General features: G+C 48.7%; 1 protein-coding gene across 3 annotated transcripts; it reads left to right on the forward strand.

Moving 5' to 3' along the window:
• Positions 1-403: 403 nt before the first annotated feature.
• PDYN (prodynorphin) lies at positions 404-13,725 on the forward strand. Of its 3 annotated transcripts, none has more exons than XM_090285238.1 (4): positions 404-673; positions 1,916-1,973; positions 10,064-10,211; positions 11,596-13,725. In XM_090285238.1, exons 3-4 carry the CDS (start codon positions 10,083-10,085, stop codon positions 12,232-12,234), a joined length of 768 nt encoding a protein of 255 aa, XP_090141364.1. In that variant the 5' UTR covers positions 404-673; positions 1,916-1,973; positions 10,064-10,082; the 3' UTR covers positions 12,235-13,725. The 3 variants fall into 3 exon arrangements, with proteins under 3 accessions (XP_090141364.1, XP_090141365.1, XP_090141366.1); XM_090285239.1 differs by having other exon boundaries at positions 10,067-10,211; XM_090285240.1 differs by lacking the exon at positions 1,916-1,973.
• Positions 13,726-21,353: the final 7,628 nt, after the last annotated feature.

Below are 21,353 nucleotides of genomic sequence, written 5' to 3' on the forward strand. Positions count from 1 at the left end.
TCTCCCCGAATCTTTCTGTTTTGCTTTCTGTTTCTCTGACTCTCTCTCTGTGTCTGTCTCCATCTGTCTCTATATCCATCAGACACACTCTCTCCCTCTCCTGATCTCTGTCTGTCTCCATCTGTCTCTATATCTCTGCTTGTCTGTCTGTCTGTCTGACTCTCTTTCTGTGTCTTTCTCTAACTCTTTCTGTTTCTGTCCTCCTCTCTCTCCCCTCTACCCCTCCTGTGAAACTCTCCTGGAAATACATCAAAGACTGAAGTGGCCGGATTTCAAGTGGCAAACAGCACTACACCCAGAATCCACCCCGCTGCCAGCGCGGCTGCTTCCTCCTCCACATCCCCTGTCACGAAGCCTATTGTGTCGGGCCCAGGGAGTTCTAGTTGAAGGGCCCTGGGGTCTGCGCCTCTGACTGCTCAGAGCTACCTCCCCATTGGCTCCCGAGCAGCTTATGCTCAGCAAGGGCTGAGCCACGGGGGAGGCTCTCATCCATAAAAGGGGGGTGAGGCACCAGGAGTGCCATTCTAAGGGGCTTTGGTGGTGCTCACAGCTGCCTCTTTGGTACATCCTTCCAAGCCAGAGTCAGGGTGGCCCTTGAGTCTTGGACGGGCCACCTGCTACCACCCACGAACCTGCTCAGGCAGAAGCTGTCCAGGGACAAAGAAGAGCACAGGTAATATCCAGAGGGGTGCTGGAATCTCTCTTGGTTCCGTTTTGCCTGGTTCTCTGGACCTGGAGGCGGTGGGAGCTTGGGCTGGGGGATTTCTGGCTTGGGTCTAATTATCTGGCAGATGTAGTTATACTTGGGAGGCTAGTTTACAAAAGACAGATCAGTGGGAGACAGACGGCTCATTGGAATTTCCTTCTCCCTTCAGCCCTAACTTAAACAGGTGGGTTGTTCTCTCCCAAGAGGACCACCCCTCTGTTTTAGCTCCAGGGTCTTCTTGGTCCTACAATCTGCCTCACAGCAGTTCCCATGCAAGAATGGGACAGAAAGGGATGACACCCTGGGTGGAAGAAATGAGAATTTTAGTTCATCAGAGTGATTTTAAAGGTCAGTGATTCTTGCTGGACTTGGAGAACAAGGGCTTGAGGACAGTAATGAGATTCGGGGCTCTGGCATTTACCGTGAATCATGTATATCAACATATAACCAAGTTCAGCCTTTTCATTCTTTTTGGACGGTGTTTAATTGCTGACAGAGTATTGGCTTGAGTGGCTCCCTTTGAGGTACTTCAACCCAGAAATGAAGTTCGGGGCTGTTTTGTTGGGAGGAAATGGGGAAAGAGAGTGACAACGTGCCGGGAGAACCAGCCTTAGCAGGGTTTTTCTTGTCAGTTTCACCTGGAAAGGACTCGTTGCTTCATGTAAATGACGGCCAGAGGAGCCTAAGTTGGGTAGGAAAGCCATTTGCTCGCTGTTAAAGATATCCACATTCAAAGAAACTATTACAGAATCTCAAAGTTTGACTCGAGCAAAAAAGCTGGTGAGTTTCAGAAGAAAAAATAAAGCCAGCTGAAGATTCTGAGGTGAATAGTAATTTCTGAGACCTGCTACTTTTTCCAGGGTATCTTTTATGTAGAATCTTTACAAATATTTCTTAATTAAGCCTCCAAGCTTCCTCAGGGGAAAACAAGCTCTTCCCATTATTGGATCTGATTTCAATTCCCCTCCCACGATCGAAGTCTTCATTACCATCTTTCTTACGAGGGTTGGTAAAATAGACAAGGCTTGTCTTTCTCATTTGACAGGCATTCCAGCCAAGCTCCGGTGCAAAACGTTTCAGAATGTGACTCCTTTTCTTTTTCTCTCCCCCTGCTCTCCCTCTCCCCATCGAACCTGCCAACCCTTTTCTCCACACCTTCTCCCTCCACCCCAATCCTACCTCTTCTTGCCTTTTGTTCTACTTTTGTAGGTCATTTATCTCCAGGCTTTGAGGTCTGCCTGGGGAGCTGTTGCAGCAGCCCAAGCCGGTGAGTTACGCTGCCTTGGGGGGTGGAGGGGTGTTTGCGTTTGCTGAAGGGATCTCAAGCCAGCTGCTTTGCCCCAGATGAGCTAGAGGTGTGATGGGTGACAGCCAAATCCTGTGATCTGCTGGCGACTGGGAGCGGGATGTTGCAGTGATTCCTGAGAAACCCAGCACATTGTAGCATATTGGAAAGAGGGACCAGCTCTGGGACTGTTTGAGAAATTTGCAATCCCCTTAAAATACACGGAAAGAGATTAGGATCTTGAGGTAACTCCATATAGCATCTAAATGTGTGTCTCACAAAATCCAAGACAGTGCTGAGTTCAAATCCCACCACTCATTTTCTGTGGGATTTGGGGACAGTAGCTGTCCCTTTCTGAGCATTAATTTATTCACCCGTACAATAAGGATAATAATACTATTCACCTCCTGAGGTTACTGTGAGAATTTTATGGGATACTGTAATATATCTGGCATTTACTAAGTACTCAATAAAAGCTAGTACGACTGACTGTTAAGGTTTGTACTGTTCCGAGTGGCAGAGATGGATGCCTTTCCTCCTCCCAGTTTGTTATAATCCTTGATCATCTCACTCCATCATGTTGTGTGCAACGTCCAGAAAATAGGATCTAATGTCTATTCTTTTTGTCTGGGTGGTGGCCACTGCTCTCCCCGCCCCACCCCATTCTCCCCACACAACAGAAGACTTTATTTCTTCATTTGATCGATCCCTCCTGACTCCCCCGCCCATTACAAACCTCCTCGGGTCATTCCCACACAATTGTTGTATTTATTAGATGTCTTCCATCAATCTGAGCAGGATCAATAGTTGCTGGTTTGATTTCAGCGCGTGTCTGAGAAAGTGCAGCCAGCTAGTTGATTTCTCCCATCGTTTTCGCTCATCTCAGCCCATAAATGTTGGTTAACATCACTGGGTTTGACAAAGGTCTAAAACAATTTCACTGAGACAGAGCTGGTCATTGTGGTGGGCAGTAAACCTTACTGGTGACACCCAGGTTAGCTTAGGCTCAGGCCCAGGAGATGGAGGAGTGTCCCTGGGTCCTTTGAAATTGGACCTCATTATTAATCCCTCCCACTCCAGGTCCAGATGATGCTCCTGGCAGGAGGATGAATAGCCCAGGTCCACAAGGCACATCCGTTGGGTTGGGGGCTTGTCTCTGAGGCCATGCAGCCCTCCTGCTGGCCAGAGTGGTTGGCTGCAGGCTGTAGGCATATTCACCAGGGCACAATTTCTCCACGTCATTTGGCTCCTTGACCTACTACTAGACACTCCAATTTAACCTGACAAGGGTTTATGGCGCAATTATGTGTTTGTGTCTCTGGTCCACTGGGGGGAGGGAGAACTGGTATTTGTGATTCACGTAGTAGGTCAGCCTCCTGAATCAAAGTCCACTTCCCTTCTCTCCCCTTTTCCCCCTTCCTCCCTCTTCTCTTCTTTTTCCTTACACCTTCTCCATCTTATTCCCATTTAGCCTCTTTCCACCTCTATTTCTCATCTTTATTTTCTTTCCCACATTGGTTATCATCTCACTCTTCGATTTTCTAGGTGTCATCTCTCTCTATGCATGCAAGTCCCACCTCTGTCTCTCTTTTTGGTCTCTTCCCTCCCCCACCCTGGTCTCTTCACTGTCATTTCTCTCTCTGGTTCACCCTCCTTTCCTTTTTTCCCATCCCTTAATTGCATCAAGTAACAAAAGGTGCGTGTTCCACGTGAATCCTGCTTTTGAAATGCATTCTTTGAAAAGTGCAATTAACAATCCCCCCGTGACCATCAACTGCAGGACTGTCTTTCACTCTGGTTCCTGGACAACAAAGGGCCTGAGGGAGTTGGCCAGTCCTTGGCCTGAGCGCTCATCCTATGTTTTGTGATTCAGTGCTTGCTGGACTAAGTGGTGGCTTCACTTCCATTTCTCCTAAATTGATCATCCATTCTTTGTTAGTGATGCTAAAGACCTAACAAAAGCACAGTGTTCAATTTTCGGGGGGATGTCCCTTTGCCAGCCCACTGGAGATGCACAAATACGAACTTTATATGTTTTTGAGTGGAATAAAACTCTTGAGATAGTCTTATCATTAGGAAAAAGAGAGTTCAGTTGGGAGATGTATTGCACATTTCATGCATACCTGCACCTCAGGGACGGTTTGTGGAGCGGCATCACAGACTGACCTGAAGCCAGCTTCTGCTATGTCCTGGAAAATGGGGCCCCTAGTGCCCAGGCTACTGGACTCTCCTGAGGATTAAAATGCAATAATTGAGATAAAATGCATAGCGATGAACTTGGCCCTGTAGCTGTGCCTTAAGTGGTAGATACTGTGTGGATCCAGAGAAGTTCTACTCTGCTACTTTGCTGTGCCTGTGCTCAGGACCTTGGAGGTGCTCTGTCACTTGGTTCTCACTCTTCCGACCTGGAAGCTGAGACTGTAATTATAGCACCGGCCCCGTAGGCTCCATGGGAGGCCCCGGGCATGGAGCAGCAGCGCAGTGCTTGCCGGCTGTTGTGATACGTGTTGTTGGAGGGTCATTGAAAGGACGCCTCTCCTCCCTTGAGTCATGGCCGGGTGTGGGAGGCCACAGCTCTGTCTCCATTTCCCTCCTGACTCATGATGTGACCTTAAACAAGTGATTTCATTTCTACCTTTTCCCATTTCCTCTTCTATCAAATAGGGATAATCATATGCGATAAAGTGCTTGGAGAGATAATTGCGATGTTAAATCAAGCCATTATTATTCCATGCTGGCTTTTTAAATAAAAATGCTTGCTGTTCCTCTGAGCCCTCTGAATACAATATAGAAATATCATCAAGAGGAGATAATAGGGCAAGAACTCTCTTCCCTTTCAAGGAACTCTGGACCCTAAGTGAAAAAAAAAAAAAACGTCTACTGTGTGTTGGCCCTATAAATGATGGTGTCTTAGTTGGTCCTGATGGAGACATGGGAGGACAGGGATACCCCATTTACAGATGAGAATACTGAGGCTTGGAGAGAGGAGTGATTCCCCTGGATTTCCCCAAGAAAATCAGCTTTGAAACTATTAGAATAATTAAAGTTGTAAAATGGTTATAAAATCAACAAAGGCAAGGGTCAGCAAGCTTTTCCCGTCCAGGGCAGCAGGAAGGATTTCTGGCATTCTGGACCTTCCAGCCCCTCTTTCAACACCAAACTGGGCTTTCGGGCATGAAGGCAGCTGTGGACAACAGGGCAGCAACGGAAGGGGTGAGAGGAAGGACAGGATGAGAAAGAGGCTTATTGTAAGGAGCTGGGTCATGTGACTAAGGAGGCGGGTGAGTCCCAAATTTTCTTTCTCATTAGAGAAGCAACACCCCACCACCACCAGCCCATGCTCCCCTCAGCAGGTTGTCACAAGGTGCCGTGAGGCAGTGGCTAAGGATGTGCTTCTGAAGCCTGGAAGAGGGGAGGTTTTACTTTGGGCGGGCTGCTAGGAGGCCCTCTTTCACCATGGGCCATGCAAGGCCTCCGCAGGGTCTGCGTGCCTGCTGCCACCCCTCAAGCTCTCCAAGAGGTTTGCTTTCTATCTCTGATAACCATGAACGGCCAAGTGCCTTTTCTCCTTAGCTCCTCCCAAATCAGAGATGACAGGCAGACAGGGCTACTACCTCTGATGTATGACTTTCAAGCAAATCCCCATAACACAGGAGAAAATACTCCCCCGGCACCCATCGGACATTGCTCGGTAACTTGTTTACTTCACAAAAGGACGGAAACAGGATTTCTTAGGAAAATCTCAGGGCGGATGCGTCTCTATTAGAGTCACCTTTTCACCCAGAAAGATCTGGTCAAGAAGCCTAACTCTCATTTCCAAGCTGAGTGAACTTCTTTCTGAGCCTCAGTCTTGCCCACTTTCTATTGGGTATAAAGACCCTCACCTCCGGGTTGTTGTGAGAATTAGAATAACGTGTGGAAAGTGGTAAATTACCTACTATGTGCTAGACAGTCCATACATGATTGTTTATTTGACTCCTACACCAACCCTCTAAAGCATTATTATTAGCTGTGTTTTATAGTAGAGAAAAGTGAGGCACAGCAGAGTTAGGTAATTTTCCCAACTGGTGATGAGTGGTGGGCTGGGATCTGAACCCACATTCCTAGCCACTTGGTGATCCTGTTTCTGGGTCAGGAGGAAATCAGAGGCCTCACCCCTTCTCTCTCACCAGCCGGACCCCTCCTACCCTTGCCGCTTCTCTGGGTTGTTAGAGTTGTTAGGTGATCCAGGGGTTGCAAACTCAAATGTCTATCGGGTGCTGAACAGGGACAGACGCAAGGGAAGCACAGGGTGGGGACAGTGGTGACTGTGCTGCATGTGCCCCCTCTGTGACTCTTGCCAGAATAGAAGGCTTTTGATTTTTTTAAAGGCAGGTTAGAAATTGAGACTTTTAATGTGTACAAATCTGCCAATTTAAAAATATTGGCAACAATTAAAACAACAATCCCTGTGCAAATCAGAATACCCTGTGCCTGCTCGCTGAGTTGGCCCTGCAGGTGGCCAGGTTGCAGTTCTGGACACTGTGCTGGGCTGAGAGAAGGAAGCCAGAGGCCTCAGCCCCACCTGACCCTGCCCAACCCCCAATTTTTGCATCCCTTTTCTTGAGAAAAAAGGTCATTATGTGGTAGAGCCAGCACAGGTGACTGTGGGAGCTCAGAGGGGGAACCTAATCCAGACAGACTTCCTGAAGGAGGCAACTGAGGCTGAAGTTTGAAGGACAAGTCAGCTAGGTCACAGGGCGATGGCAATGGATGAGTGGGAGTAAGACAGGCATGCCACACAGAGGGAGCCATCTGTGCAAAAGCTGGGAAGATGGGGTGCTTGTTTTGGAATTGCAGGTGGTATGGTCAGGCCTGAGTCAGACAGAACCCACACCCAGTCTGGGAGCTGTGCATTTGCTGGGGCACCTTGGACAGATGGCATAATCTCTCTGTGCCTCCATTTCCTCATCTGCAGAATGGGGAAAATGCTAGTTCTAACCTCATGGGGATGTTATAAAGCCTCTTATGTTAAGATGCCTATGGGACAGGTCCTGGTGCCCAGTGAGCCCTGGTCAGTGTCAGCCCTCCTCAGTAGGAAAGCCCTTGAGCCCCCTGCTGCAGGGCGGACTTCCTCTCAAAGGTGATGGTGAGCCAGGGTGTAAGGCAGGGCGGGCAGTCAGACTGGTGGTTCAGAACTGACCTCTGGCTGTGGTGTGAAGGGTGTCTTGGAGGCAACATGGGGCTGCCCGGGAGTTAGGAGGAGGCTGATATGGGCCCCTGGAAGGAGAAGCAGGAGGCTGGGAGGGGTGGATTGAAGGGGCTGGGACAATACAGCTTGGTTAAGGGGGTGTGCCTGGGGCCAGACTGCCTGGGTGCCAATCCAAGCTTGGCCACTGACCAGTTCTAGAGTCTGGACAGGAGTCTTAACTCAGTTTCTTTATCTCTAAAGTAGCATGACAAGAGTGCCACTTGCTGTGAGTATAAATAAGTGAGTTCATCCTGAGAATTGCTCAGGACAGCTTGAGTGCTTAACAGTCATTAGACCACGGAGAATTATTACTATTAAATACAAAGTTAACAGACGAAAGGGAAGGATGTTGACACAAAGGGATCCCAAATCAGGCCTCCTACTGCAGCAGCCACGCTGGGTGGGGACCCTCTGGCCAGGAGAGGGACGGTGGTACAGGCTTCCTTCCCCAGCTGGTTAATTCACTGCTAATCTTGTAACAGGCCAGCCCAGCCATCACTGTTATCAGAGGAAACATGAGCTGCCTGCTTAGTATCCGCATGTAAGGGGCCAGCTCGCTTGCCTGGAACCCATGTCCGCTCAGGAGCTGATAGAGTGTGAGAGAAACTCCAGGGCAGGAGGGAGACGTGGGATGGACACAGGTCAGCTCTCTCCATTTTCTTCTCTGAGCCTCCCTGCTTAGGGAAGCAGAGCTTGCCTGGCAAAGAGACAGACAGACCTGAGTTCTCACCGTTAACTGCTCTGCAGCCTCAGGAGACACACCAAGCCCTCTGAGCACCAGTTTTCTCACTTGTAAAGTGGGGGCAATGTTGCGCATCTCAGGGTTGGTGTGGACTGAGAACAATATAGCAGCCAAAGACCTGTGCATAGGGCCCTCCCGGCCTCGTGGAGGGTTCAGCTGTTCCCGAGTCAGCTGTTGCAAGAATTGTGATCAGTAAGGGCACACACGTTGGGGGTCAAACAGGATGGTTGTGCACCTCAGCTTCCATTTGCTAAAGAGACAGGCAATTCATTGAACCAGAAGTGCCCACTTCACTGGGGAGGAATAGATGAGATGATGGATTTAGGGCCTTAGCTCAAGGCCTGAGGCACAGTAGGGGCTTTATAAATGGTGGCTGGGACCACTATCAGGCATGCTTTGATGGGGGAACCTACTGTGGGTTCTGAGGAGGGAGACCTGCCCTGGGCTGCAGCGTGGGAACCTGGGGCCATTGCTGGAATCTTCTAAACCCCTAAACACATGAGCAGACAGGACAGTTTGCAGGATTGGGGCACTTGCAGGGGCAAGGAGGACACTCATCCCTGAGAGCAGCATTAGAGGCGTCAGGCTACAAGGACCAAGCAAGGAGGAACAGGGACCCCTGCCCTGGGTGGGTGTCTTGGGGGAACTCCCTGTTTCCAGTTGGGAGAACTGCCTTATGCCCTCATTTGAATGGCTTTGGGTCTTGATATTTGGTTTATAAGAAGTTAACTATGAAAGGGACAGCTTTTAACAGACTCTTGTGAAACATTAATTCTGCGTAGTATTTAGTGAGGGCCCCCTATGTGTTGGTCAGGGTTGTAGGTGCTCAGGTACAGCAGAGACTGTGACCCATAGCATCTGTGCCCTTAAGAAGCTACCATTTCAGTGGGGAAATGATAACAAACAACAACAAGCAACAAATGATAGGACAGCATGAGGTGGTGATGCCAACACAGCAGGGTGACATGCGAGAGGCCTGGACACGTTAAATACAGGGCTCAGCAAATGCCTCCCTGGTGATGGAACATTGAATTCATTTGATTACAAGGAGGAACAATCCATGGGAAAATCAGGTCACAGTACTGCAGACAGAAGAACAGAAAGTGCAAAGGCCCTGAGGTGAAGCCAGCATGGCATGTGTGAGGAGCACAGAGAGAATATTACAGGGATGCTGATGGGACAGCTCCTGCCTTCATGGAACCGAAGTCTGAAGCCTCACACAGCTAATTACCAAATAGTGGAATGTTTTGATGGAGGAGGCACAAGTTACTTGGATAATACAAAGGGGGAACTTCCCCTATAGCCTCGGGGATCAGGGAGAGCTGCCTGGATGAGGTGATATCTAATCAAGGATATCATGATAGGTAGCGGAAGAGAGAAGAGAAGTGGTAGAATAAACAGGATGTGCAAAGGCACAAAGGTGGGACAGGGCTTGGTAGATTCATTGCAGAGACTACAGGTAGCTGGATGTGGTAGGAACCCAGAGCTGAAGTGTTGGGGTGTATCGGTGGGAGAAGGGGGAGCTATGGCCAGAGTGAGTAGAAGTGCTGGGATGGGAAAGGCAAATTCCAGAGACCTCACACGGCAGAAAGGACTGGCTCGGGGACAGCCTGAGCAGCAGGGCACAGAGGCAAGTGATGGAAGGCTCGGAGACCCCGGAAAAGTAGATGGCCGATTGTCTTCTGGCATGGGTGGTAACCAAAGTGGGTTCTGAAGGATGACTGACTCAGGTCAAGTCCTGGTTTGTCCACTGCCCAGCTGTGTGGGTCAATTACTTCCCCTCTCTGAACTTCAACTTCCCCGTCTGTCCGAAGGCACAACCTACTTTAAGAGCTGTTGAGTAGATTAATTGGGAGCTGTGTACGAAAGCTCCTAGCACACAGCAGAGGCACTCAATGCATGCTCATTCCTTTCCTTGACCCTTGGCCTTGGGCACCCACTGCGCCTCTCTTGGCCTCTGTTTTGTCCTCCGTAGAGTGGGAAGCAGAACGCTTGTCTTGGGTGCTCCAGCAGGAGTTGATGGGGTGACTACAAACTCAAGACACACCCCAGGTGGTAGGTGATCACAGATCTCATTATCTTCCCTCTTTCCCTCCCCAGCAGGAAGAACCAAGACAGAATGGCATGGCAGGGGCTGGTGCTGGCTGCTTGCCTTCTCGTGCTCCCCTCTGCCACAGCGGACTGCCCGTCCCGCTGCTCCTTGTGTGCTGTGAAGACCCAGGCTGGGCCCAAACCCATCAACCCCCTGGTAGGTTTCAGGCTAGGCTCTGGACATCCAGGCTCCGGGGGCTGTGTGTGGAAGGGGCCGTGTGCGGAGCCCAGATAGGCAAGAGGGCAGGCCTGGGCAGTGGCGTGCCTGTTCTGCAGACTCGTTCCACCTGTGCAGGGCACGTTCTGCTCTGTGGTCAGCCTGAGAGCCAGGGACTGCAGTTTTCTAGCTCCCTTTTCCTCTCCAGACCTCACCAGCGTGGGCTGACTGAGGTTAGAGAGAGACTTAGATTTCCAGGGAGCCTGATACCTGACAACAAGGAGTGTCATTCATGAGGTGGGCTGATGTCGGGAGTCCACATCCTTTGAGTAACTTTTCAGGGCTTCTTACCACCAGGCTGATAGACACCTAAAAATCTAGTCCATTCCATGAAAGGAGCTCTTCCCACCACTTCTACATACTAGGATCTGGTTGATAGGATCCAAGCCTTGACCCCTCTCCTGGGTCTTAGCATCTCATGGCCCAGCCTAATTGGCTTTGCTTTGAGTCAAGCTTCCCCATATTCCTGTCCTGTGAGAGCAGACAGTCTGGAGTCGAGGTACCAAGGGTGTGGTGGACAGAATGCAACCTTGGTTCTACTACTTTTAGTTCCTTGACTTTGGAACCCTCTCTCTGAGGCTCAGTTTCCTCATCTGCAAAATGGAGGTGATTCCATGAAATGATGATGCAAAGTATTACATTTACAACTCTAGCCACTCTTTACTGAGATGAGCACAGCTTGCCAGGTGTTGCCCATACACGATCCCAGGAGAGGACAATGGTTAAGCACGAGGACTCGTAACATTAGACTGCCTGGGTCCAAGTTCCAGAATTGTCCAGTATTGTCGTCATCGTCATCATCATCAACATGGTGTTTGAATTCTCCCAACACTTCTATGAAGTAGATACTGTTGCCCCCCAAATTTGATGAACCCTGAAATGTCCCCTCATGTGTTCTTCCCACCATTCCGCATTGCTTCTGTCCTGCTCTGTGGCGTGTCTGCAACATCCTTCACACCTAGGAAAGCTTGGGAGGACCAACTGCTCCCTCTGAAGTCAGGTGCGGAGGAGACGGGTGAGCTCAGCAGAGCACTATGGGAAGCCCTTACTTCCAATTTTGGCTTTCCCACCTGTGGCTGTGTGCCCAGGGAAAGTTGTTTCATTTTTCTACATCTGTTTCCTCATCTTCTACATGGGCACAAAGTCACCTGCCTTTATGCACCACTGGAAACGTTAAAGCAGGCAGTTCAGGGCTTAGTGATCACAGCACATTTTGATTTTTCTCAGACATTGGACAGAGGATTATCTGGGGCAGAGGGTACAAGTGCTTTGACAATTGGGTAGAGGTGACATTACTGCTGTGGTCTTTTGGGGTCTTTTTCAGATTTGCTCCCTGGAATGCCAGGCTGCCCTGCTGCCTACTGAGGAGTGGGAGAGGTGCCAGGGCCTTCTGTCCTTCTTCACTCCCTTCCCCCTTGGGCTCAGTGGTAAGGAGGACTGGGAGAGCAAGGCAGCTTTGGAAGAGGCCTATGGTGAGCTGGCCAAGCACAGAGGCCTCTTCCCAAAAGAGCTGGAGACCAACAGGTTCCTCCTCAGCACTCCAGCAGAGGAGAATGCTCTGAGCAGGAGCCTGGCAGAGATCAGGGGTCTCTCTGGCAGGTTGGAGGAGGGGCCAGAGTCGGAGCTGATGGGGGACACCCAGCTGAATGATGGCACCTTGGAAGCTGGAGCACTGGATTCTGATGAGGAGGACCCCAAGGATCAGGTCAAACGCTATGGGGGCTTCTTGCGCAAATACCCCAAGAGGAGCTCAGAGGTGGCTGGGGAGGGGGATGAGGATGGGGATAAGGTGGGCCATGAGGACCTGTACAAACGCTATGGGGGCTTCTTACGACGCATCCGTCCCAAGCTCAAGTGGGACAACCAGAAGCGCTATGGAGGTTTTCTCCGGCGCCAGTTCAAGGTAGTAACTCGGTCTCAGGAGGACCCCAATGCCTACTCCACAGAGCTTTTTGATGCTTAAACACCTCCCCACGATGGAGGTGAAGCAGGAGCTTCCCCCAGATTGGAGTGCACTCATTCTTCCTCCTTACATTTCCTGTCCCCAAGCTCAGTTCACCATTGTCAACAAAGTATCCAAACCCAGCCTGCCTCTTTTCTGCCTGGAGTGCAGTGTTTGTCTGGGGTCAGTGGGTGGGGGGAGGATGGAGGTTCCTCTCTGCAGTAGGCTTAGTGCTTGGCTCAGACCCTACACCTCCACCCTATTCACGTGACTCCCCAATTCCAGATTCCATGCTGATTTCTTCATCTCTCTAGACCTATTGTTTCCAAGCTTTGCTGATCACATACCCCTCTCAGAAGAAAACTAAGCATACCGTTCATTTAGATAGTATATACATGTATCATAAAACATAGAAAAGGTAGAAATGTGATACAACAAATGATAGAAATCCTAATATTCCCAAACCTCAAAGGCTCCCCCACTTTGCACCTCACTTTGAAGCCTATACTTTAGGTAAAATGCTCAAATACTGCCTTTTATTGGAGCAGGAGTTTCTTCACTAGAAAGCTCGGTCTTCTAGTAGATTAAATGTTCAATTGGTGTACTTTAAGTTCTTACTGTTCAGAAACACATCTTGAAGAACTGAGTTCCTGGACTTTAGCCCATGTTGGTACCCTGGACAGCGCCCAACTCCTTACAGGAGAGAGAGTAACAACCCTTCCCCTAAATGGTTGCAGAGAGCACTTCTCCCTCTGAATGCTGAAATGATCAAAGAGGGAGCAAGGCAAACCAATTTGTTCTGTGTAACAAACTCAAAATGTGGACCAGTTCCCTTAGCCCTCATTAAACTAATTAAACTGATCGGTATCACGGTCCTACCCCAGGATGAAACAAAGCTGAGTTGAGTTGATGAGGTTAAGCACAACCATGTTCTTGAGCAGCTGAATCTGCCGCCAAGAGTCCAAACCATCTGGCCAAGCATATGCAATGGGCATTGAGTAAGGGAATCGAGGAGCAACGGTGACAAAGCGAAAAAGGCCCTCCTCACCCCCCACAACGGTTCTTTCCTCTTAATGTCAAAATATTAATAAAAACCAGAAGAGGAATGAAATGATTAAGTGTTTGATGCCAAATGAGTTCCCTTGATGCAAATATCTCAGAATCGGAGGCAGAGATCTCCCAGCGCCTTGGTTTCAATCAAGTGCCCTCTCTCTGTCTCTGTCTGTCTCGCTCACTTCTCCTGGCACTGTGGTGTGGTTTGTGGGTCCAGGAGGCTGAGCTGGATAGGAGAGGAAATGGACTTGAGTTTAGTTAATTTGTATAAATCCTACTGAGCACAGCTCCTGATGTGCAACTCCCAGCTCCCTTCATGATGTCTGAAATGGATCAATTGTTTCAGGATTACTTTGTGTGCTTTATAAAAATTCCATTTATGCAATTTACTTGGAATTTGCTTAATCCTTAATAGGCCTGTGTTATTCCCCCCTCCCTCAGTACAATAAATAAATAAAATTGTTGATGACTTGAGGGCTGTGTGTATGTGTGCCTCAGCCCCCAGAGAGTGAAAACACTGTTTGCAGAAAAGAGTGCTGGGAAATGAAAAATACACAGGTGTGCACATGCATGCACACATGCACACAGTTTTATGTTAGAAAACTAAATGTAAGATAATAGAAAGAGCAGAGCCCTGAGTTTGAGATCTGTGTGACCTTGGGTAAGTCAGTTGACCTCTCTGAGCCTTGGTCCAGTAAAATAAAGACTAATGAAGACTGAGAGTGCCAACTTTGCAAGGTGGCTGAGAGGATGAGATGCAACCATCTATACGAAGCTCCTAGAACATAGTAGGTGCTCAGTAAATGAGGGTTTCCTTCCTTACATTGTCTTCCAGGACAGTGGCAAAGCGTAAGCACCCAGCAACACAGTGGGAAGAGCAGGGAAAGGTTCTACAAGCTTGAAGTGTCAGTGTCAGGGGCTGTCTCCTATACTGGATGACCAGGGAGGGAGAGAAAAATGTCCCTGGACAAGGGTGAGTGTGCTAGGCATGAAGAACACTCTAGCCCTGGCCAGGCTGCTCTGTTACTTAGAGTGTTGTCCCAATACGCCAAGGTTGCGGGTTCGATCCCTGGTCAGGGCACATACAAGAATCAACCAATGAATGCATAAATAAGTGGAACAACAAGTTGATGTCTCTCTCTCTCAAAAAAACAAACAAACAAACAAACAAACAAAACCACTAGAGACTGGGTGAAAGAATGTCCTTTACTCAAATGATATTCTTCATTAAGTGGCATAGATGAGATGTCTTTAATTGGGGCTAGTGTGAAAGAGACACAGTGGCCACAGATCTCATGGGTTCCATTTAGACACTGGTTTTCTGAGTGACTTCATGTAAAACATAGGGTCAGTGAGGGTCCTGTTTATTCTCTCATTCATTCAACAAAGTGGTAAGTGAAGGCCTACTGTGTGGCAGGCCTTTTGCGAAGTGCTGGAGGTACTTACAGAATTTACAGTCTAGTGGGGGAGACAGAAACAAGTAAAAATTATAAATCTAAAAAATAAAACTAAAACTGAAAATAAAATTGAACATAATTGTAATTGTTATGAAGGAAACAATTGGGATTTATTAATAATGGATAACAGGGGTAGGGAGGAACCTTCCTAGGGTGTTCAGGAAATCCTTCCTGAGGAACATTCCATTCTTGGTATTCATAAGATAATCAAGTTGAAAGGAACCTAAGGTTGGGGTTAACTTCTCCATCCACCTACCTCATGCCAAAATGGACATATTAATAATTAATTTTAATTAATAAACGTTTGAATACTTTCATTGACTTGGATTTCAGCACATATTGCTACTTCTTAATAATTCAGTGTTGTAAAGTTTCATCTCTATGTTGGGTTGAAATTTAGATTTCTGTCACTTTTGCTCGCGGGTCTTGTTCCTGCTGTCTGTTAGCCCAGGAGCTTCTCTAGGGAAGAGTTTTCTGTTACTTGCAAACAAATAGCTCCTAACTATCGTCAGTAGCTTAAAGAAACAAACAAACAAAAAAACCCAATAATGTATTGGTTCACATAAATAAAGAATATAGACATCAGCTTCAGGTAGAGCTTGATCAAGGGGTTAAATAAGGAGACAAGGACCTCTCCATTACTAGGCTTTTCTCTGTGTTGGACTCATTCAAAGACTCCACATGCTTTTAAAATGTCTGACAGCAGCTTCAGGCTACACCATGCATGTTCAAGTCCAGAAAATTCCGAAGTTTCATTGCACCTTCAATTGGCTCTGATGGGGTCATATGTCCAGTCCTGAGCTAATGCCAATCATTGTGGATAAATTAACATGATGCTACCATTAGAGTCAGGGATGGATTCAACCCAACTCAAAGTAGCTGGACTAGGAGTGGGAAATGGGGTGGTTCTTAAGAGGAGAATTGGAGCATGGTTCCCAGTAGGAGAAAAGATGAATGCCAGACCACCAAACAGTAGATGATCACCCCCCCTAGTGAGTGAAGGTGGCTGCATGGAGAGAGGGGCAAACTGGAGAGTGTATACCTTGGGAATATGGGCCCGGAGTAGCCAGATTTGATTTTTAAGAAACTGCAGAAATCTGGGTTTGCATTTTTTTCAATGTAGGCAAGTAATGTGTTTTAAAAGTATTGAGCAGTTTGGGATGAGACACATTACTCTCTCACCACTCTCTTGTGACCTCTTTTAAATGAGACACAATCCTTAATGTTTCTGGTTTTTAAAAAAATTTTCCCCATATGGTATGGATCCAAGAATGCTATTGTTTCTGGAATTCCTTTTCTGGACGCAATTCACTTGGTTAAGGAGGTATGCCCATATTAGCTGGAAAGAGCATGGCTAGGGATCACAGAAACTTGGGCCCAGGTCCCCTTCTCTGGGCGACTCTGGACAAGCCACTGCACTTCACTGAGCCTCAGTTTCCAACCCATCAAATGGGGAGAAAAACAGTTCTCAGGACAGCGGTGAGGATTCTGGAATATGAAGTCTAAGATGCATTGGCACACAAGAGGCATATGGCACAAGGTGCTGCCCCCTCTTAAAGGGTGGGGCCTCTGAGTATGGTATTCTGGATTCCACCTGAGTGGGTGCACACCTGTCAAAAGGACAAACTTCTCCAGGTGATGAGAAAAGGATGAAATTTTAAAAAATTGTATTGACTATAATGTCCGTGCTATAAAGTGTATTTAATCTTAAGTGTGTGGCTCGGTGGATTCTTATATATATCTATGGCCTTGTGACCACCACTCAGATCACAATATGGAACATTTCCAGCACCCCAGAAGGGTGATTATTTTTTATGAATTGTTTGTGGCGATGGAGAGTAGGCCAGAGGGAGAATTGGAATGAAAACCTCACAGGCCTTACGGAGGACCGCGTGACCACGGCCGCTATGTAGAGATCATAGAGTGGGCGTTGGTTAAGGGATGCCAACATCCCGGTAACGTTAAAAGAGTCTGTTACTAATAAGCACGCAGTTTCCACGACAACGCCGTACACCACTGCTGCGAGGAAAGTCTCGTCATAATGATCATGGCAATCATAACGACCCCTGGGATTCGATTGCCCCCCTCCAACCACCAACGCCAAGCCCTTCTCAAAAACAAGCCCAGCAATGGGGTTTATCTGTTAATTAAAGGCCCCAAAGCGAAGACCTCACAAATCCTCACGATGTGTCAGGAACAATGGTACCCTAACAGATGTCATTTCAGCATTCTTGATTCATGTCTCCTCTTATTATAGCTGCGGAGATTTATAACAAAGGTTCATAATTACTCTTCTAATATGTAAATGTGTACATAAGTCACACTCCCTCCCTATTGTTTTGCCTTTGTCTAACTCAGTCCACATTCCATTATACTTGTCCCCAGGGCTCCCCTCATCCTTAATCTCCTTTAACATGACGTCTGTATCTGAAAATGCCACCTGCCTCACTCTTAAACCCCCATTGCACCAGCATGGCTCCTAAGGGACCTGCCCTGGTGTTGGGGAAAGTCGGGGGTGCTTTCGTGTCACTGGTAAGACTCTTGTGGAGTGTGGACTTGGGGGAGGAGCACTGGACAGAGAACCCGGGGACCTGGGACCTGAGTGCAGTCCTGTGTCTGCTAACTGGCCGTGGGAGGTGGGCTTTGAACTCTCTAGGATACAGTTTTCTGTACAACAATGTGGACAATATCATGAGGGCTTTCATCCTTTCAGAGCTGGCACAGAATACCTGTTCTGCCTCAGGTACCGAGTCAGTAAGTGATGAAGCGAGTGACCCTCGCTTTCCTCGACTGGAAATGAGGCTGATGAATTCCACCCTGCTGGGTAGTGGGGGTCACAGGAAAAGACACAGGGACAGTGTCTGGCCCAAAGCTGTTGCGTAATCAGCGCAAATGCCCTCCCCACCCAAAGTTATCTGATCACTTAAAATAAAATTGTTTTTCTACTTTATATGAAATAAGACCCTGTTAAATGAACAGCAAAATACAGGCGAGGGCTGTGGGGGCGCAGAGGCCAGTGGAGGGGCGAGGCTGCAGTGATCTGGGCTGGTGGGGACGCAGGGACACCACCTCCCAGTTCCTTTCCCTCACAGCCTTTCAACATCCCCAGGGGGACAACAGAGCAGGCAGACTGGCCCCATTTTACAGGTGGGGAAACTGAGTTCCGAACAGGTTCACTGGCTTGCCCACACACGTCCCTGGTCCTTTCTTCAGCCCCACTGGGGACTGGCTCAAAGGGGGTTTGAACAGGTGGAGGGAGGGAGGACGAACCCCACAGGAAGACCAAGCACCGTGTGCAGGTGGGCAGGGGTGTGGTGTGGGGGGGCGCTGAGGGCGCCGGCTGGAGGGCAGTAGCCCTTGGGCCTGCCACGCACGCGGGTGTCTGCTCCCCTCCTCGTCCGGGCAGGCTGAGCGAGGTCACGGGGCAGGAGGGCTGCTCCCTGAAGCACCCACTGGCAGTCCCCCCTCGGCACCTGCTGGGCAGGAGTGCAGTGCAGAGCCGGGCAGGGCAGGGCAAAGGGGAGCAGTGGCAGCCCAAGACAGGCGCGCGGTGTAGCCGACCACAGGGCCGTGAGGGGGCGCAGACGGAGGACACGAGGTGTGTGGAGCGCAGGGGAGCTCAGGAGGCACTGGCTGGGTCCAGGCTTCTCCCGGCGGGCCCCCGGAAATGGAGCTGGCTAGTTTGAGGTCCAGGGCCCTCCACTGGCCTCCGGGGAGGCCTCTCCAGGTGTGAATGCACCCTGAGCCCGGCGAAGCCTTGGGCTGGGCAGCGCGGGCCCGTCCGGGGTGTGCGGTCCTGGAAGCCCCAGAGGCCTCTACAGCAGAGAGGGGGTTCTCAGAGCAGAGGGGCTAGTTGTTGAAAGGGTCAGTGGGGTTCAGGTCCCTGTCGATGTAGAAAGCCTGGCCGCCCCTCTGTCTTTGTGTCCTGCACTGAGAGGGAGGGGGGCAGAGGATTCTTCAGCGGGTGGTTAAGCAGAGTCCCTACATCACAGGGCTCGCTTTGCACGCAGTGGGGAGACCAGCTGTCTGTAAACGAACAAAGGGGTCGGTGTTTCAGGGGCTGCGCGTGCTGCACAGGAAAATAAAAGAATGGGGGGACAGGAGTGAGGGCAGGTGAAAGGTACTATTCAGAGGCCATAAAAGCCTCTCTGAAGGGGGGACATTTGACCAGAGATGTGTAAGAGGTGGGGGGCATTGTGGGTGTCTAAGTGGAGAGGGGACAGCTTTCCAGGCAGGGGGAGCAGCTCGTGCCAGGGCCCAGTGGTTACATAAAGCAGAGCAAGGATGCTGAGGGGGTGAGTGAGGGCAGAGGGCAGGAAACAGGTGCAGACGGGGATGGGACCAAATTGCACAGGGTCTCCGGGGACTCTGCGCTGTCCTGGTTCCTGTTGTTACCCTGTGGGATGAGTGGGGCCCCTTTAACTCTCAAGAGTGCCTTGATTTGGACAATTGTCATATTGTTACCCAACTTACGGACCATGGAAAGGACCTTGACTTTGCTCTCGGAGAGAAGGAAGCACTGGAAGTTATTAAGCGCAGAAGGGACATTGTCTGACATGGGTTTAAATGGGTCAGGCTGGCTGCTGTGTGTGCAGAGCGGGCTTCAGGGGGCATGAGAGACCATTCTGGGGTCCTGCTGGCAACGGCACCCTCCGAAGATGCAGTGCACCAGGAATGGCATGGGACAGTGCCTTAGGCACTGTGTTCTCTCTTTAACAGGCGGCAATGGGCCCAGGATCACGCGAAGCTCTCAGAACACTGCCGGTGTTGGCGGACTGCACATAGGAAATCAGTCTGCACAGTCCAGCTGGTTCCTACTTCTGCCCCACCCCATCCAAGCCTTGAAAAATGTAGCCTGAGTGTTTTGAGCTTTGAGCTTTTGGGGAGAAAAGTCCCTGAGCTGGGACTTGCTTTACATAAAAGATGAGTCATTGGAAAGTGTATAAATCAATTTTTTGCAAGTCAAATTGTATGTTAATACACTAGGGAATATTGCTATTCAATTACCTTATTGATTTTGCAGATTGCAACAGTGTCTCTTGCCCATTAAGGAACATTTGAAAACTCAGAAAAGCATCAAGCAGGCTCATGTGAAAGGAACCAACAGTCAGGGCCCAGACTGAGCCCTTATTCTGGGCCAAGGCACAGTGGGGTCCAACACAAGCAAAACCTTTGCCCTCAAGAACTTCACAGTTCAGCAGGAAAGACCTCAGAGAACAAATCACTGTGAAAAATAAACGGAGAGTTTCTGCAGGTAGAAGTGTGTTGCGAAGGGAGCTGTAGGTGTGGAGAACAGGGTCCTGGCCGGATAGAAGTGCTGAGAAGGCTTCCAGATGTAACTTTGAAGCCGAGATCTGGAGGAGGAGCTGGAGTTAGCCGGCTGTGAGCGCAGGTGAGTGCAGGGAGGGTTTTCCATCGAAGGACCAGGACGGGCAGAGGCCCAGAGGCAGAAGGACTGCTGTGTACAGAAGAGTCTAGAGGAAAGTCGGGGTGGCTGAGTGGGGACATGGAGAGGGAGCTTGGTCACACAGACCTGTAGGCTGTGCTGTGATGGGGGTGGGGTGGGGAGCTTTGTTTCAAGAACAAGGGAAGCAAGTGGAGGATTTCAAGCAAGAAGTGACACCATCAGATGTGCTGAACCAGAATTTTCTAGAACAGGGTGAGGCATAAATATTGATATATAAACCTCCAACAAAGAAAACAAATATTACCTTTGATTCCATCTCTTAGAGCTGTGTTGAATGTTTCGGTGTCGCTCCTCCCAGAGTAGTTTCCCACTTGTTTCTGAACATTGGATTATATGCTTTTCTCACTTAACATTATATGGCTTATGCATTTTTAAAAAAGTTTTTATTTATTTATTTTTAGAGACAGGGTAAGGGAGAAAGAGTGGGAGAGAAACATCAATTGGCTGCCTTTCACACACTCCCAACCAGGGGGATCTGGCCCACAACCCAGGCACATGCCCTGACCAGGAAATGAACCTGCGACTTTCAGTTTGCAGGTCGATGCTCCATCCACTGAGCCACACCAGCTAGGGTATCTTATGCGCTCTTGACACATTTTTCATTTATAAATCTATATAATCATCATAATTCACAAATTGGATATACCATAATTTACTCAAGCATTTCCTAATGGGTAGAGAGACAGAACATCCCCATTTGCCTGGAATATTCCCAAGATTGTGCCTCAGCTCTGATGTCAAGATTAATAATAGCACCTCTTTCGCTTTTAAAAGCGTTTTGAATGAAAAATTATCTAGTCACACTTCCTATGGGATAAACATTTGAGTTGCTTACATTATTGCAAATAATTACTGTTACTGCTGTTGTAAATAACCCTGTGATGAATATGTTTCAGTCAATCAGCTTAAATAAACTACAAGTCACAAAAGTCCTTGCTAAAAGGACCCTTAGAACTCACCTTGAGTTTCTCACACTTCACACATCCATGTGCAAGCTGCCACAACCACACACTACCACCACTATCCTGTCCTAACATTTTTAAAAATTCAACTTACTTCTAAAAAAATTTTTTAAAAACTTCTGAGGACGAGTCAATTAAAGATGGAAACATTATGTTACTACCATGAGTGGGAAGCTGCTATTATATTCTATTAATAGAGGT

This window comes from Furipterus horrens, unplaced genomic scaffold, assembly GCF_987537825.1.
Source record: "Furipterus horrens unplaced genomic scaffold, mFurHor1.1.pri manual_scaffold_8, whole genome shotgun sequence".
Classification (NCBI taxonomy): Eukaryota; Metazoa; Chordata; class Mammalia; order Chiroptera; family Furipteridae; genus Furipterus; species Furipterus horrens.